Consider the following 18,462-nt stretch of genomic DNA (forward strand, 5'->3'; position numbering starts at 1 on the left):
GGTCTTAGGCTCCAAGGATTCACCATCTGCTAAAATTTTTTTCTATGTTAAGAATATCTTCCTTTGTTTTTAATAACAATCAAATCTTAATGTTTACATTGGTAGAATATGATCAGCAATAATATACTTACATCATCATTTAACTGTCAACTTAAATGAAATTTAAACATTTATCTCTCCTTACTTCTATCCCTGTTCACTTCCTGGGCGTCTTTTCTGTGAAGTTGAGTCATCCAATGATGGCTATTCCGGAACACGAAACTCTTGATTCCGAAGAGGTAAATGGAAGATACAATTGAGATCTGGTTATATGTTTCCATGTGATATTAGGTTGTAGAAATAAGCCAATCTTATTTTTTAAAAATATTAATAAAATCAGTTTTCTTTAAAAAAAAAAGAAAGAATGAACTGGTCTACTCTGATAGTCACATGAGTAAATTCTTGCTGCTTCTCAGTGTGGAAGTTGTACTAGAGGTCCCCATGTGTGTAGCACCTTGGTCACAAACTAACTTCTATCCCCTCTGTCTTCGTGATTTTCTCTTTGGATTCATATGTGAAACCACTGTTGTCTTCTTTTTCTAGAGGGTCAATGGATATCCAATAATACTTATATGTGTCTTCTGAGTCAGAGGTCTCAGGACCTCGTGGTAGCTCAGTTTCCCATCCCCCAAGTGAATTTTGCATATGGCGGGTAGCATACAGACCAGCGTGTGCCATCTCAAACATACCTCTGAATTTCATGCAATGTTTAACCACTTTCACATTTTGAGCTAACAGACAAAAATAAATGCAAAAAACCTTTTTATTTTTATAAATGTTATGCCAAAGAGACACGAAAAAGTTTTGTAAAAAAATTTAAATTTTGTGTTAAGAGCAAGAATAACTGAACAATGTTTTCTTTTTCTATATCCCTTCAGACAAAGTGGTAAATATGGAAAAAAGAATGCTTTTTAAAGGACTTATCTTTAAGATGGTAAAAAGTGAGCTTATTCATTCATTCCAGATACCTTCACAAATGAGGCCTGCTCAGTTTTGTAGCCTCTAAGTTTAGAAAAAAATAGTAATAATACAAAAGAGCAATAAGAATAATACAATTCCAAATAAGGTTCTAAATGAAATCTGAATATTTTGCCAAGCATATTTTCCACAATTTAGGGCGTATTTCATAAAGTGACATCCCTATTTCTGTAAATTTTGAAACGTATCATACAGGACCAATGTGTCTCTCTGCTATACTTTAGTCATTAAAATATAAAGGCATGTTATAAATAGGGGTGAATTTGTATCCTTGACCATATCTCTGATTTTTTTTAAAAATCAGGATTATTGGTGTAATGAGTATGGACATATGGGAAACTGTTGATACATGTAGCCAAGCTGCATTGCTGAACAACTGTAGTAATTCACCTTCCCAGAAACTTGTTATAATACCTATTACTGTGTACTATATATCTGTCAGCATTGAGAATTATTATAATTGCCAATTTATTGAGAGTTTATTATATGTTACCATGTTATACACTTTAGATGCATTATTTTACTTAATCTTCACAAAACATTGTAAGTTAAGTATTATTGTTCCCATTTTACAGATGAGGAAACTGGGGCCAAGAGAAATCCATTTATTGCCTAAAGTCAAATAGCTGACAAGTGTCTGTACAGTCAGGAATGGGATCCAGATATGACTGCCTGGAGCCTATGCTCTTAAACAATCTACTTTCCTCTATCCAGCTATCTTTATCTAAATCTCTATCTATACTATTTAAATCTTTTTCCCCTTTAAAATCATGCTTTAAAATATTTGCAGTTTAAAAGAGGAAATTATCTTTCATTTTTATTTGCATTTAAAAGTTCTGTCTTTTTCTGTTATTCTTGTCTATTTTGCTTTTGCATCATGTTAAGCATTTATCTACTGGTCTAGTAATATTTTTATTATTGAGTTGTAAACTCCCTTTATATATTAAGGAGATTAACTCTGTCAAATGTGCCAGCTCTTTCACTGTGATGGTGGCAAATTGTGTAATAGTAAAACAATTGGACAAATATGTAGTTCCAAAAAAAGGAGAAAGTTTGAATAAATTTTGTACATTTTCAATGAATGTTAAAAAATAATCAAATGTTCTCTTTCAAACATCATAATTTTGGCTCAAGCTTACAGAGACTACAGATAGAAATAAGAATGTTTCTACACAATAACAGAAAGTCAGTTGGTTGTTTAAATAACAAAAGCATCTGGTTCAGATAACAAATGCTGAATTAAGAGAATCTTATGTAATGTGAAAGACTCCATTGCTGAAAAGAACAGAGTAGAAGTAGTATTTACACTTTGGGGGCACCAGTTATCACAATCCTAGAGATAAAACTTAGCATTAAGCTAGTGGATAAGATTGTGAAAAAATGATTTCAACTTTCATGTTTAGAATATATAAAGCAATACCATAAAAACCCCTACAGTTTGAAGTTTAACAGTTGTGAGAGATAGTGAGTTACTCTTAGTATTAAAAGAAATGTACACACACACACACACACACACACAAATCACAAAATGGAATATTACTCAGCCATAAAAAAGAACAAAATAATGCCATTTGCAGCAACATGGATGGACCTAGAGATTGTCATACTGAGTGAAGTAAGTCATACAGAGAAAGTCAAATATCATATTATATCACTTATATGTGGAATCTAAAATTTGACACAAATGAACTTATTTGCAAAACAGAGATAGACTCATAGGTATAGAAAACCAGCAAGGTTACCAAAGGGGAAAGAGGGGGGATAAATTGGGAGTTTGGGATTAACAGATACACACTACTATGTGTAAAATAGATAAACAACAAGGTCCTACTGTATAGCACAGGGAACTATATTCAATATCTTGTAATAACCTCTAATGGAAAAGAATCTGAAAAAGAATATATATATATATATATATATATATATCTGAATCACTTTGCTATACACCTGAAAATAACACAACATTGTAAATCCTATACTTCAATAAAAATAAATAAATATATATCAAACTAAAAAAAATAAAAGAAACATAAATAATTAAACTACCATTTTATCCACCTAGTATGCTGGGTTTTATGTCTTAGTTATACTGGCACATTTGGGAGCAATTTAATAACGTTTTACAATTCCTTATGATATGTGATCAGACTGTAATATTTACCCATGTATTTTTCCCAAACCCTCTTTTTGATATGTATTTACCCACAAAATAAGAAAACTACCTGTTTTTATAAAGCACCAAACAAGAAAACTACCTGTTTTTATAAAGCAATTCTCGTCTTATAACCATATGAACTAGGGAGTAAAGCTAGTTACAAATCCAGTGCAATTAAACACTCATGGAAGAACCTTGATCAGATCTGAGAATTTCCCTCTTGGTTTTCTCTCATTTCCTAAAGACAGCAGTCTCCCTTTCTTACTGCCAGACTCCTGTTTCTTGCATTTGATCCTGCTATTTGTAGACACTAGTTTTTCAAATAGATCAGTAATTCATTTAAAAACAGAGACCTCAGATTTATCTGATTTAATATGATCATCATTTTTACAAGTCCTATGATTTATGAAATCCATTTAAAGACAACTAACTCAGAATGACAATTTGACTTCTCATCTAGGTCAGTGGTTCTCAGCTCTGGCTCAACATTAGTATCTCCTGGGACTTTTTAAAATCCCCAAGAACAGGGTTCCACTCTAGGAAAATGAAATCAAAAAACTTAAAATAGAACTACCATATGACTCAGTAATCCCATTACTGGGCATATACCCATAGAAAACCTTAATTCAAAAAGACACATGCACCCCAATGTTCATTGCAGCACTATTTACAATAGCCAGGACATGGAAGCAACCTAAATGTCCATCAACAGAGGAATGGATAAAGAAGATGTGGCACATATATACAATGGAATACTACTCAGCCATAAAAAGGAACAAAATTGGATCATTTGTAGAGATATGGATAGACCTAGAGACTGTCATACAAAGTGAAGTAAGTCAGAAAGAAAAACAAATATCATATATTAATGCATATATGTGGAATCTGAAAAAATTAGTATAGACAATCTTATTTACAAAGCAGAAATAGAGACACAGACATAGAGAACAAATGTATAGATACCAAGGGGAAGGGGGTGCTGGAATGAACTGGGAGATTGGGATTGACGTACATACACTATTAATACTATGTATAAAATAGATACCTAATGAGAACCTACTGTATAGCTCAGGGAACTCTACTCAGTGCTCTGTGGTGACCTAAGTGAGAAGGAAATCCAAAAAAGAGGGGATATATGTATACGTATAGCTGATTCACTTTGCTGTACAGTATAAACTAACACAATACTGTAAAGCAACTGTACTCCAATAAAACAAAAAACTATCAATCCAAAAAAAAAAAAAATGTCTTCACTGGTCCCTTGATAAGTTTTAGATTCTCTTTAGAAATCAGAGAAATTGAAATGGAAAAAAAAATCTCATTATTGCTCTGGTGCTCTTAAAAGCACATGTTTTTTTTTTTTTAAAGCAATGCTTAAAAGTATTTTTTAAAAGTCAAAATCAAAGTAAACTGTTAAGCTCAAAAAAAAAAAAAAAAGGAATCTCTGGAGGTGGGCAAATGCTGGTTTAAAATCTCCACCGGTGATTTACATGTACAACAGGAATTGAGATCCTCAAATTCTATCTCCTTCATTGGCAGTCTAGAAAAGTCAATCATTTGGAACCTTGGAAACACAAATTTGAAAGTAAAAGCAGAAGGATCATAAGAAATGGTGTTTCAGGGAATGCTTTGAATTAATAAAAATTTGGGTCACAAATTCTTCCTGTCTGATGTCATAAAAGTTTAACCTGTACTTTAATCTATGGTAGATTACTTCTGAGATATCTGTTCTATGCTGAGATTCACTGTAATTGAGTTAGTAAAACCTAATGGTTTATGCTTCCTGTGACATTCTACACAGGTTTGGAAAATACTTAGGCTGGGGTCAGGCATAGCATTTATTGTGAGTTAAGTCTGAGGGCTAGTACTTCCAAAGAATGTTTTATTTAGCATTTTATTTGGCACTTTAAAAAATACTTGGCCACTGATTAATCCTCATAGAAGAAAGAGAGACCCCTAAACAATGGACTTAACCATTGTGATAAGCTGGTTGATCAATTTTCAAAGGAAGATCATTTTCATATATTTTTCTTTTGAGTGTGCTTGCATTTATTTTTTAAATTTTATTGAAGTATAGTTGATTTAAAATGTGTTAATTTCTGCTTCACAGCAAAGAGATTCAGCTATACATATATATACTCTTTTTCATATTCTTTTCCATTATGGTTTATCACAGGATATTGAATATAGTTCCCTGTGCTATACAGTAGGACCTTGTTGTTCATCCATCCTATATATAATAGTTTGCATCTGCTAATCCCAGACTCCCAATCCTTCTTCCCTTCTCCCAACCCCTTGGCAACCACAAGTCTGTTCTCTATGTCTGTGAGTCTGTTTCTGCATCATAGAGATGTTCATTTGTGTTGTATTTTAGATTCCACATATAAGTGGTATCATATGGTGTTTGTCTCTTTCTGATTTACTTCGCTTAGTATAATAATCTCTAGTTCCATCCATGTTGCTGTAAATGGCATTATTTCATTCTTTTATATGGCTGACTAGTATTCCATTGTGTGTGTGTGTGTGTGTGTGTGTGTATACATATATATATATATATATATATATATACCACAACTTCTTTATCCATTCCTCTGTTGATGGACATTTAGGTTGTTTCCATGTCTTGGTTATTGTGAATAGTCCTGCTATAAGCATAGGGGCACAGGTATCTTTTTGAATTAGTTTTGTCCAGATATATGCCCAGGGATGGGATTTCTGGATTGCATGGTAACTCTATTTTTAGTTTTTTGAGGACCCTCCATACTATTTGCCATAGTGGCTGCACCAATTTACATTCCCACCAACAACTGTTGACACCAATGCAGTAATCTCCAAGTAGGTGTACATATGACACCATCTAATTTAAAGCAGACTCTCTGCCTGAGGTAAGTGCTTTTTGATTATAGTTACTTAGAAAAAATTAAATTCCACTAGCAACCATAATTTATGATTGTATTCATCATATCTGGTGAATTCAGCAACTTGGATCCACAACACGTCTCTATACCCACTTCTCTCTCTACAGGTTTAAATGTGAAAGTCATACTGGGGATGAGATATAAACCGACCTGCCACTCTTCACATCACCTGCTACACTCAGTCCTAGGCCTATTTTATTTTTAACTGAGGGTCAATTGATTTTCAAAAACGATTAAACGCATTTGGTTCTGACCTTTCATATCCACTTGTTATTAACACAACTGGAGAGTTAATCATTCACTACCTGCCCACAGAACACATACTAGGCAAATTCTTCTCCTGTTATCTTATTCCTTCTCTTTGAGGATTTTTAATAAACACTTCAGGGTTCCCAAGATAACAATTCTGCTGGCAAGGTGACCATCTAGGATTGATTTGTTCCTGCAGTGTATATAAACTGCAAAACAAAAACAAAAATATAAGTTTTTGTGTTCATTTTATTTTGAATACCAGAACCTCCATTGATGACTCGAGTTCTAATTTTATGGGACAGGTGTCTCATTCCTTTATCTTTATTCTCCAGATTAGAACACATAAAAGAGAAAAATAAGTTATTTGTCCATGGAAGCAACTCTCATTTTCTGGTTAGATTTAAGGGTAAAAATGAAATTACCAAGAGGAATGGGCCCACTCTATTCTCTTCAGGCAATTTCCCATAAATATTATTCACCAAAATCAAGCTTTGGTAAATCTTGGATTGCAACATTCAAGGTTGTAACCGTAGAGAAGAACTTGGTATCTGGATATTTTTAACTGCTGATGAAAAGAAGATTCATATGCTTTGATCGACAACTTGCTAGAGGGCCAGGGTAAATCTGTCTTATAAAGAAACCTCATATGAATACCTGAATGAGTAGCTACCTTGCCCAGCCATCCAGGTGGGCAAGGACATTCTGACAACCAGATTTAGCAACAGTGGACCCCATCAAGATGACCTTCCTGTGTTGTAAGCCCACAGCCTGTGTTGAGGAAATAAAATTTAAATATATATATATTTGCCAACCCAGAGTCATCTTCACAAAGGTGGTAGAGAAAGAAAACACTTATATTATTGACTAAGCATTCAAACCAGAATGTGATACCTATCACAAACACTAAGAGACTGAAAAGAGAGAAGAAATCTCACGCTTCATATAGCCGAGCAGGTGTAACCCATTATATATATATGTTCTCAAGATAAACAATAATTCAATTTATCCTCAAGTAAGAGGACTTGACAAGTACCATTTATTACACACAGTTCATCCTAAATCACCTGTTAATTGGGGGCACCATCTATGTTAGTTCATTGGCTTTACCCAAAGGAAAAAGAAACTTCTCATATCTTTATGACAGGAGGTAGTTTTATAACTTAGAGCCAGGTGTCAGCTAAAGTTAGGCTCCCACCCTCCCTCAGAAACTGGGAGAAACTCGGAGATAAGGCTGCTATCTCCCTCGGATGTTTACCTTCAAAGGAGATGGTTCTCAAGTCCTTGAGACTTTCCTGAGTCTTAAAGCTGACAAAATGCCCATCTAGTTTTCACAAGGATTTATCACCATTTCAAAGAGAAGAAAATGTACTTATAAAGACAAGTTTTCTAAAATAAATTGCTCTAGGAACAAAGGAGGGAAATCTCTTCACTTATTTTCAACAAGGGGAATTAAGCCTCTTTTCGAACGTTTCTCTTTGTCCTTACACCTGGCTGACATGGGGCAGAACTGAAGTCTCAGAGTCTGACCCTGAAATAGCCACTAAAAAGAAAGAAGTCTCACTGATTTTTCTTTTCTAGGGACTCCGTTGATAATACTGTAGGAGAAGTGGGGGTTTGACAGTTTGGGGGTTTCTTCTTCAAAGTCTTTTCAAGAGCTTAATGTTGATTTTTATATTGTAGTGAATCACAGTAAAAAGCTGAGCAGAAGTCAGAAAGTAGAAGGACAGACATTCCTGTGTGTGCTAGTTTTTCAAGATAAACAAACAAAATAATAGAATCAGGGTTAATAACTATATGGAGGTCAGGTAACCCAGATATTAAACGGTTTTGACCCCAGATTCAATATTGTCTTTCCTAGAGTTGATTATATCCACATTCTCCACCTACCATCTTACCTTTGCAGGACCTTAGCTAATGAACATCTTATCACTTCTGGCTTATGGATAATAAATTCTGATACTAGATCTTGTATTTTTACACCATAGTTAGTAGTTATGTAAATGTCCAAAATATATTTAAAATCTTTCAGAAAAAAATGAATATGTAACTGTCAATAAATTATGATATGCATTTTCTGGAAATGACAATTTGCTCTCGTTTCATCTTTATAAAAACATATATGTAGATCATTCTGCTTTCATTTGGCAGATAAGAATATTCAGAGTTGGTTATGTATTAAAAGGGAAGGAAAAATCAATTTACACAGCACATTCTTTAAGAACGTTCTTTCTGTAATATTGGATTAAAGTTTCACAGCTACATCATTTATTACCCAAAGTTAACTCTAAGCAAAACAAATTTTGGAATGTGACTCCCTTCAAAATTATGATTTTGTAAATGTCTTAAGGTCTTTCTTATTTATATTTTCTTATCCAAAATAACTCTGTTGTTCAACTGGTGATAGGATATAATACTGAGCCTTCACTGTCAGCGGTCTTGTCTGAAAATAATGATTTATTTATTTTATTAATGATCTCCATCTTCCTTAAATGTAGACATTTGATTTTCCCAGGTTATTCAGCTCTTTACCTATACTCAGATTGGCAAAGGAAAGTAGAAACGCCACAAAAGGCCCAAAATCATGACTCTACCTGTCATAGCATCATGCTATTTCAAACCAGCTGCTGAATCGTGGTGGCAAACATTACTTTGACCTTCCGTCTCATTCAGGAAGAGCTGAGAAATAGTGCTCAGTTTGCCAGCCTGGTGTCAGAGGATGAGATATTATTCTTCTTCAATTTCATTTAATTATTCCTATAATTATAACATTTTACATTTGAAAGATAATTGAGAGGGCATTTAGTCCAATATTTTATTGAATGTTATAATCCCGTATAGCCTTATAAGTCTTCTGTTGAAACTCTTCTGGTGACAGAGAATTTACCATTTATAAGCCAGACGTGATATATGTTTTAATATGGGTGAAACAAACTAATGACTGCATGAACAACAACAAAAAAAAAACAAGAAACATTGAACAAACGAGGGTTTAGTTTCAAATACTGTGGCCTTGGGCATGATATTTAATCTTTGGAGCCTCAATTTCATTCTCTGTAATATGAGATCAAAGGATTATGGTGAAGATTTGCATTCATGCATGTAAAGTGCTTAGTATTGATATGTAAAATAAATAGCCCTTCATAAAGATTAACCAAAGAAGATGATTTCTTTAAATCTTTTGTGAGAGTAACTACCAAATGTTGTTACTCTCAGGAAAATCAAAAACATGCTAATTTTTATTTGTTAGAAAGAAAAGGAGGAATTGAGGCTTTTTCTCCTTTCATTCAAAACCTTCAGAGAATTCCAGATGATGAAAGCTACAACTCAGTTATTTCATGACTATTGATTTTCTGTGGCTAGAACAAATCAGTGCAGGAGTGAAGCTACTTCTTGTTTTAGCAACTTTTCCTCCACCTACTCCTTCTCATCTAACAAATGCAGCTCCTCTTCCATGATGCAGGACATGTCCTGTTTCACCATCCTGCGCAGCCACTTGGCTATGCCACCTGCAGTTTTCCTGTCTGCTTTCCTTACGCCTTGCACATACCCCATGTCCACCCTGGAGCCAACTTTGAGCCACAGCTTTCTCAGACGATTGCTTCTTCACCCTGTGATCCAGCCCAGGACAAAACAACCAACCAACCAACCAACAATGAACCAAACAAACAAAAAAACAACTTATTTACAAAACAGAAATAGAGTCTCAGATGTGGAAAACAAACCTATGGTTACCAGGGGGAAATGGGAGGGGGGGAGGGATAAATTGGAAGTTGGGGACTGACATATACACACTACTACATATAAAATAGATAATGAATAAGGACCTACTGTATAGCACAGGGAACTGTACCTAACACTCTGTAATGACCTATATGCGAAAAGAATCTAAAAAAGCGTGGATATATGTATAACTGATTCACTTGGCTGTACACCTGAAACCAACACAACATTGTAAATCAACTGTACGCCAATAAAAATTAAAAAAAAAACAAGCAGGGCTTCCCTGGTGGCGCAGTGGTTGAGAGTCCGCCTGCCGATGCAGGGGACACGGGTTCGTGCCCCGGTCCGGGAAGATCCCACATGCCGCGGAGTGGCTGGGCCCGTGGGCCATGGCCGCTGAGCCTGTGCGTCCAGAGCCTGTGCTCCGCGATGGGAGAGGCCACAACAGTGAGAGGCCCGTGTACTGCAAAAAAAAAAAAAAAGAAAGAAAAAAGAAAAAAACAAAAACCAAAAAACAGAGAGAGTTGCCCAAAGAAGAGAAACTGACCTCCCTCAATTTCCACCAGCCATTTTGGGATGAAATGCTCCTTTGACAGCCATGCACTGGTACCTGGAAATACAAACTTATGGTCATTTCCTTCCACTGACGTCATTTCATCACATTGTTCTATTAGAGTACAGTTTTAGAACTAAATTTCTCTTTTGCCCTCCTCTCTGATATTTTCTTTTATACTTCTTTCTCGACTGGTATGATCTGCTAATACCAATCTCCACTCAGTCAAGTTTACCTTGTCCGCTCCAGACAGTGTAACCCTATCAAATAGAGATTGATGGATAAAGAAATCAGTGCAACCACTCCACTCCATACTCCATAGCAAGAGGTTCATTTGCTGTCTCTCACTTTTGTAATGTTCCCTTTTGTGAAAGCTGGGACTTAATCCAATCCCAGTTCACTTTACCTCCTCCGTGTTTTAGAGGTTACATTTTACGGAACGATGCACTCAGTACTAAAGGAAAAGGTAACCAAGCGATTGAAGGGTGAGGAGGTGTGGGTGGGTTATGGCAGGGCTGTTCCTTAAGGTGGCGTCAGCCCCTCAAAGCCATGGTCACCCCTCTCAGTAGGCCAGAACTGCTCTGCTGAGCTCTTGAGAGATCAGGGTCTGATCTGAAGATACAGGTGTGTGTCTTTATCCTGCCATTAACTGTATAACAAGAAAACAGCTACTGAGGAAAAAAATAAACAAAAACTTCCTACTCCAAACCATTTTTTATATGAGATGCTACACCTGAATATGAATGGGGCATAGTTTTTAAAATTCTATATCTCCATTAACCTGACTACTATTTTCTCTTATTTTGCAGCAATGAAGATGAAGAAGTGAAAACCCAGACTGAGCTGAAGCTTTTTGGAGTGCTGGTGCTAATCACTTGCTAGATTTAACTTTTATTACTATTTTTTTTCAGTCTTAGTGTTTCCTTTATGAACTGCAGTGGAACTAAAAAAAAGTTTCCTGCAGGCATATAACATGGAAGTACTCACTAATACCTGACATAGGAGATATTTACCTACAGTTTCTCCCACCACTGTTAGAGCCTTGAATGCCTTCTATTAAGCTGACAGCAATATTAACATGCCCCTCTGTTTAGCAGCCAAATCACAGGGAAATAGAAGGATGGGTGTGACGATTTTTCAACACCAGTTTTTTTTTTTTGTTTTTTTTTGTTTTTTTTGCGGTACGCTGGCCTCTCACTGTTGTGGCCTCTCCCTTCGCGGAGCCCAGGCTCCGGACGCCCAGGCTCAGCGGCCATGGCTCACGGGCCCAGCCGCTCTGCGGCATGTGGGATCTTCCCGGACCGGGGCACGAATCCGTGTCCCCTGCATCAGCAGGCGGACTCTCAACCACTGCGCCACCAGGGAAGCCCAACACCAGTTTTATTTAATGCACACATTACTCCCTGAATCAAGATTTATTCCCCTTCTGCTTAATTTCTTTTTCATGTAAAAAAAAAAGAACAGCAACTTTTTAAAAAGGAGCCCCTGCCTGCTTTCAGGAGTTCATTGGGGGAGCTCTTGAATGTGAGAAAGTTGGTATTTTCACAAAACGCATGCTATTTTCCTGTTCTGTTTGGGTCCTGTGCTTGATGGGACAGACAGTCATGTTGAGGTGGTGTTGCTGGAATGTTTCTAACATCACTGTCTCTCTGACCATCACCACATGATTCTTGCAAAGGCTACTTCAGTGTTAGTTTGTACCCATAATCTTGGGAGCAGCCAAGACTATAGAGCAAACCACACTGTTGGTGACAATCCCGGAGCCAACCTCCAGCAGGCCCAATGCCCACCATATTGGCCGTGGTCTCTTTTTTCCCAGCTGCCATCCTCAGTATCCTGTGCTCACCTTTTCTAAGTGGTTTCCTTTTTCTAGCCTTCTACTGGGGCAACACACTAAGGAAGAGTCCACAATAGTTCTGGACAGTGAGCTCCTGGTAGCAGAGGACGCTCGGTAGAGACTATACCCTTGCACACAACACATGCTCCCCTGGGAGCCAGCTCTGTCCGAGCCACGGCTCCCTCAGACCACTGCTCCATCACCCCCATCATCCTGCCACAGGCCATTTTGGAAGGCTCCATTGCCAGTCATCAGTTGGCACCTGGAAACACAAAGTTCTCATCATCTCCTCCATTAGTGCGTGAGAAGCAGTGGAACCTTAATAAAGCTTTCTGCTCTCTCTCCTCCCCTAAACAAAAATCTCTACCTGCTAAATTGTGTGAGGCATCACTTTAGATTATTGATAACCATCTCTAGTATTCAGTGTGCTCTGATCATGTGTCAGGCACCATGAATTTGATTTAACCTTCACAATGAGCCTATGAGACAGGTAATAGTATTTTTCAGATTTTATGTTTGTAAGAATAGGCTTCAAAAGGTTAAATCAAGCTAGTAAGTGGTAGAGACAGAATTAACATTCAGATAATCAGATTCTAAGACCAAGTTATTTATTCAATCATTTGTCCATTCATTTTTGACTTTGAGAATAAAAGATTGAGTTGATCACACTCCCTAGTTCATTGCTGTTGTAAGTTTGGGCAAGACCCCCTCTTCTGTGTACTTGTTGATTGGATGACTGATTGATTAACTTTTATAACAATTTCTATCTTCCCTTCTGCTAAAAGCACACATTCTTGTGTTTGATAAATATTCTTTACCTATATATGTTTTGAGGATGTGCATTGTTTTTCTCTGCATATGTATTTAATAAAAGTAAATGACATTATAGTTTATATTTTGTTTCTTTTCTTTTTCCACTTAGCACATGGTTTTTAAGCTCTATCCACATTGTTCTATAAATACCTAGTGGATTGTTTCCTTACAGCTACCTGGGGTGTGGTCTTCACATTTCACCTGCCCACCTGCCCCACAGTGAGCTCTCAGGATGCATCCCTCTACCAGGAACAGCTGTGATGTGTATTGTTGCATGTAACCTCCTGTGGACTTGGTGAGAATTTCTCTGGACTATATACCCAGGTTTAGAATTGTTTAAGTCTGTATGTGCTTAATTTGATGAAGTGCTACCAGACTGCTATTCTCTAGAATGCATGTCCTCATTTTTATTCCCACCAGCAATGTGTTAGGGTTCTTATGTCCCTGAGTATCTCTCTACTTGGAGATATGAGCTTTGAAACCTCAGGCTTTACCATCTTTGAAGGCAACTTATAAGACAGGAAATTTGTTTGAATATGGTGTCCTATTCACCTTAGGTTTTCCAATTCTCAGAGACTTCTAGACCCTCTAACTCAGCGCAGTTGTCACTTAGGTGTTATTGTTTTCATATCATCGATGAAAGCCTTATTTCTGAAGGATTATTTGACTGAGGTCAAATAAGGTAGTGATGGATAAACCTAGCACAAGGCCTTTTGGCTTTCCTACTATGCTATTTCTACCAAAACAACCTGCATCCGAACATCATAGTCCAATCTGTTCAGCTTCTCAGCAAATATCAGACTGTTGAGACCATGAAAACAGGATGGACAAGTTGGTTGCAGGGAGAACATGGAGAGCAGAGTGCTTTTCAGGTTGGTTGGTACTAGCATCAGTGTCCTGAGCAGCTTAGGAGCACAACTGATTCTTAGGAGGAAGGAGGTGGGAGTAGGTAGTGTGGAATAGACAGATGCCGAGGGTGTATCTTTATTTGGGTTCTGTGGCAAGCAGATTTGAAGACAAGTATTTAGCGTGATGAGTTTACCTGGGAGGTGACCATAGGCATCCCTGGTAACGGAGTGAGGCAGTGAGTCAGGGGAGGGAAGGAACCAGTAAAGAATCCATCAGAAGGCCAGTTACTACAGTGGATGACTGGAGCTCCTCCCCCTGGAGCTCAACCCCCCTGTGCAGGGAGGTTCTAGGACACAAGGTTGAATATGTCTCACAGTTGATTCAACTCAGAGGAAAGGAAACTGGGGTTGTCATTCTAAAGCTGGACTATCAACCTTTACTCAGCCCTGATTTCTTTCTTTGTAAAGTTTTTTTTTTTTGACTTTTCATGATACATTTCTAATAAGACTCATTATTTCCTTATGAAATTTTAATTTGGAAAAAATGGGAAGTCTCTTGAATATTGTTCTTTATAGTCTCTGAAGAACATACAGGAAGGAATAGTTAATGGAAAGCTTAAGGAATAAGGGGAATTCTCAGGATTTTATTTATTAAACAAGCAGACAATTCTGCAATTAAGACTAGGAACAAAAATCTTTCTTTAACTCGACTACCCTGGATTTTCACATTTGAAATAATCTTTCTCTATTAGAAATTAAATAAACTGTGTGAGAAGGTCATTTGGTTTGTAAGAAGGAAAGATTGTTTTCCTAAAGCAAGTCTAGAGGCCTTAGAATAATTAAATAGTAATTAGGAAATATTATTGAATTTGTTTAAAATATATATATATATATATATATATATTACATTTTGGGAACTTTCCACATATTCCTGTGGCATGTCATAAAATTATAATTCCCTCATACTTTAGAACATATTATTCTCAATATATTTGACTAGAAATCCTTTTTCTTTATTTTATACTTTAATGAACACACTTTATTTTTGTAAAGGTTTTCTAATGGATTTATTTGGAATTGTTCAATATCACTTAGGCACCTGAGTCTAGACTTTCCTTAACTGAAAACTCTGGGAATAAATTTTAAAAAAATGAAGCTATACAACAGGCAAAGGAAGCTTAGTAAATAATGTAAATAAAAGACAAGATTTTTCCAGGGGGCTACAGATGGTGACTCAGATACTGAACAGAATCTCTAAAATGAAAACAGTGAAAGATTCAACCCAACGGAAAAAAGAAATCCCTGTGCAATATTTAGCTGAAAGCATGCCTCATGGCAGTACCAATAGAGAGGCAAAATTTTGGATAATAATGGGGATGGGACTGAAAAACCTTCCTCTGTCATGTTCTCCCTCATCGCCAGGCTGCCTGAATTTGAAACTCATCCTAGGCTCTGACCTGACGCTTGCCCGAGGGGCTGATCCCTTAACTCTAGGGACCTCTATGCTAGAAAATTTGCCATATTCAGGTCTCTGGTGCAGCTGTGATCTCAAGCCCCAGGGCTAACCTACACAGCAAAGGGGATGGGGGAGACTTGACCTTAGACCATTTGGGAGTCTCAATTTGTGGTTATGAATTGAATGATAAGCTATGGAGAAGGGGACCTGTGCTTTTCACTCTGTCTCAGAGTATGGGGAGAAACAGTGAAAAGTGCTGTGGGATGAAGTGAGAGAGTGGCATGGACATATATACACTACCAAATGTAAAATAGATAGCTAGTGGGAAGCAGCCGCACAGCACAGGGAGATCAGCTCGGTGCTTTGTGTCCACCTAGAGGGGTGGGATAGGGAGGGTGGGAGGGAGATGCAAGAAGGAGGAGATATGGGGATATATGTATATGTATAGCTGATTCACTTTGTTATGCAGCAGAAACTAACACACCATTGTAAAGTGCCAATAAAGAGGTTAAAAATAATGCACTTGACTATCTGGAAAAAACTCCCCAAAAACTTTTTTGTTTCTATTGACTGGCTATGTGAGAGGTGTGCTTCCTTTAGAAGATCTAAATGGAGCAGAATATACAAAGCTGAGGTTGCCTGTCAGTTGTGAAACCCAAAGTCACGTTTGTTTTATAAGATACCTTTTTAGGCTTATTACCAGTATTTCATGTCCGGCCCTCTCCTGAGTAGTAAGTGATTTATCTCTACAATTAATAGGAAATATAAATGGAAACCTGCAGCTGACTGAATAGTCCTTTCAGCTTGCATCCTACTTCCATATATGCCTGGAGACAGAATTTAACTAAGAAAATATGCTTTGTACACCTGATAAGGTTATGCTTTGTTGAATTGCCCTGGGGAGGGAGTTTCAAATATTTCCTGCGAAGAGTGTCCTTGGCTGTCAGGGCCAGTCCATACACAACCTCAGTGAAGGTTTTCCTGGCAGACACTTCCCAGTCAGCTCTCAGGGCAGGAAAGCTGTTCAAGCCGACATCTCATGGCCTGGGCATTGGCAGTGTCACAGCCTGTTAGCACTATCACCAGATTTGGGGATGGGAGTAGGGTAGACAGGGAACAAAAGCAGATGGGGTGTCAAATCAATCTTTCATTTTTAATCCAATCACAATTCTCCAGTTTCTGAGTGCTTCTCAACTTACAAACTTACATCACAACACACACACACACACACACGCACATGCACACTCTCACACACACACATTCTCTCCCTCACATACCTATACACACACTAATAGTTGCACTGTACTTCAACACTGGCAGCTGAGTTATAAGTATTCTTTTTTTTCCATTCTGATGGCTCTAGAATAATCTAAACATAATCCTGAACATTACAATACAAACCAGTGAGTACCAATATGATGGTTTATGTAAGCTTTTATAGAGATCCAAGGTGTAAGGGGTTGAGACAACTCTTCTCAGCCAGAGTGGAAAACATCTGACATCAGTTTCCCCAACCCCCATCCAGTACTCATGAAGCATCCTTTCCTGATCATGGTCTTGAGCTACGGAGTCTGGGTTTGGGTTCAGAATCTCCCACACAGAGGTCCAAGCAGCCATAATCCAATGGCTGTAATTCACGTTCAAGAGGAAACCTGTTATGACTCCTGCCCTGATGTATTGCAAGTTAGCTCTTGGACAACACTTTCCTCTGTGCTCTTATTCCTCCTCCCCAAGGACTGTTCCCTCTGATTGTCTAAATCAACCCAGGTCCCCTGTACTCCCCTTATCCCTGGGCAACTGGGGCTGATGCTCTGGAATCTCCAGTTTAGGGGTGGCTGAGCTTTGAAGTGCTTTCTTCAAAAATGTCTGGACCCCTCTTTAGGCTGGAATGAGTACAGGTCAACAACACCACCCAAATGGGGCATCCTGAGTTTGGGTAGGAAACATCATAGGCTCTAGCTAGACCCTGTATCTCCCATTCAGGGTATCTCAATCATCTACATCATACTTGGGGCAGCTAGGTCCTCTAAGTTGCATAGAGATTTATGCCTCGAGTGTTGTCCCATGGTTCTGCAGCCAGGCCCCAGTTTTAGGAAATTGGTCTGGTGAATGGATCATTCTGGCTGCCCTATGTGTTATTTCTTCCCCAGAATCATGCAAGATTGGACCTCTACAGGGTGCTGACAGGCTGATTTCTGCTGACTCAAATTGCTTATATAGGTACAGGCTTCACAAAACATAGTCTTCCTGAAATGTTGACACCTTTTGTGTTCTACTGCATCTTTCCTTCCTCCCAATTTCTAAAAACCACTATTTTTTTTTTCTGCAGAAAAGTCCTCCCAATATTTTGCTTCTAAAATTAAAACCTACTTGTCCTAGTTCCTAGTGCCATTGGAACCCACTGTCATTGATGGTATAAGAAGAGACTTGATTCTGGTCCATGAAATTTAAGAGGAAATCTGCTCAGGGTCTTCTAGTAAGAATTACTTAGCTCTTAGAAAGAGACACAATGGGGTGGGGGAGGGGAAGTCAGCAAGATGGCAGAGTGTTGATGGCAAAACCCAGCCTCTGTGCACCTACGCCAAATTGAATCTCGGAGACAGAGTTTTGGGTGAATTAGAAAAGAATAGCTTTATTGCAGGCGCCAAGCAGAGTCCAGGCAGCTAATTCTTTAGAGACCCAAACTCTCTGAAGGCTTTCAGGGAAAGATTTATAAAGACAGGATGAGCCAGGGGGTTTGTGAGGTGTGTGATCAGCTCCTGGACATTCTTCTGATTGGTTGGTGGTGAGGTAATTGGGAGTCAGCATCATCAGCCTTCTGGTTCCAACCGGTCTGGGGTCTATGAGCTTGTGAGCAGCACACAGTTAACTTCTTCCACCTGGTGAGGGTTTC

General features: G+C 37.8%; 1 protein-coding gene across 16 annotated transcripts in view; it reads left to right on the forward strand.

Moving 5' to 3' along the window:
* Nucleotides 1-13,328, forward strand: part of MLIP (muscular LMNA interacting protein) — a 293,069-nt gene extending 279,741 nt beyond the window's left edge. For 15 of the 16 annotated variants that reach the window (XM_082662662.1, XM_082662676.1, XM_082662672.1 and 12 more), the window contains 2 exons: nt 225-278; nt 11,425-13,328. In XM_082662662.1, coding sequence (XP_082518788.1) covers nt 225-278; nt 11,425-11,430 — 60 coding nt within the window. In that variant the 3' untranslated portion in view covers nt 11,431-13,328. The remainder of the gene's footprint in view (nt 1-224; nt 279-11,424) is intronic. The other variant, XM_082662664.1, reaches the window with a different exon arrangement.
* Nucleotides 13,329-18,462: the final 5,134 nt, after the last annotated feature.

This window comes from Grampus griseus (assembly GCF_964374135.1).
Source record: "Grampus griseus genome assembly, chromosome: 10".
NCBI classification, from domain to species: domain Eukaryota; kingdom Metazoa; phylum Chordata; class Mammalia; order Artiodactyla; family Delphinidae; genus Grampus; species Grampus griseus.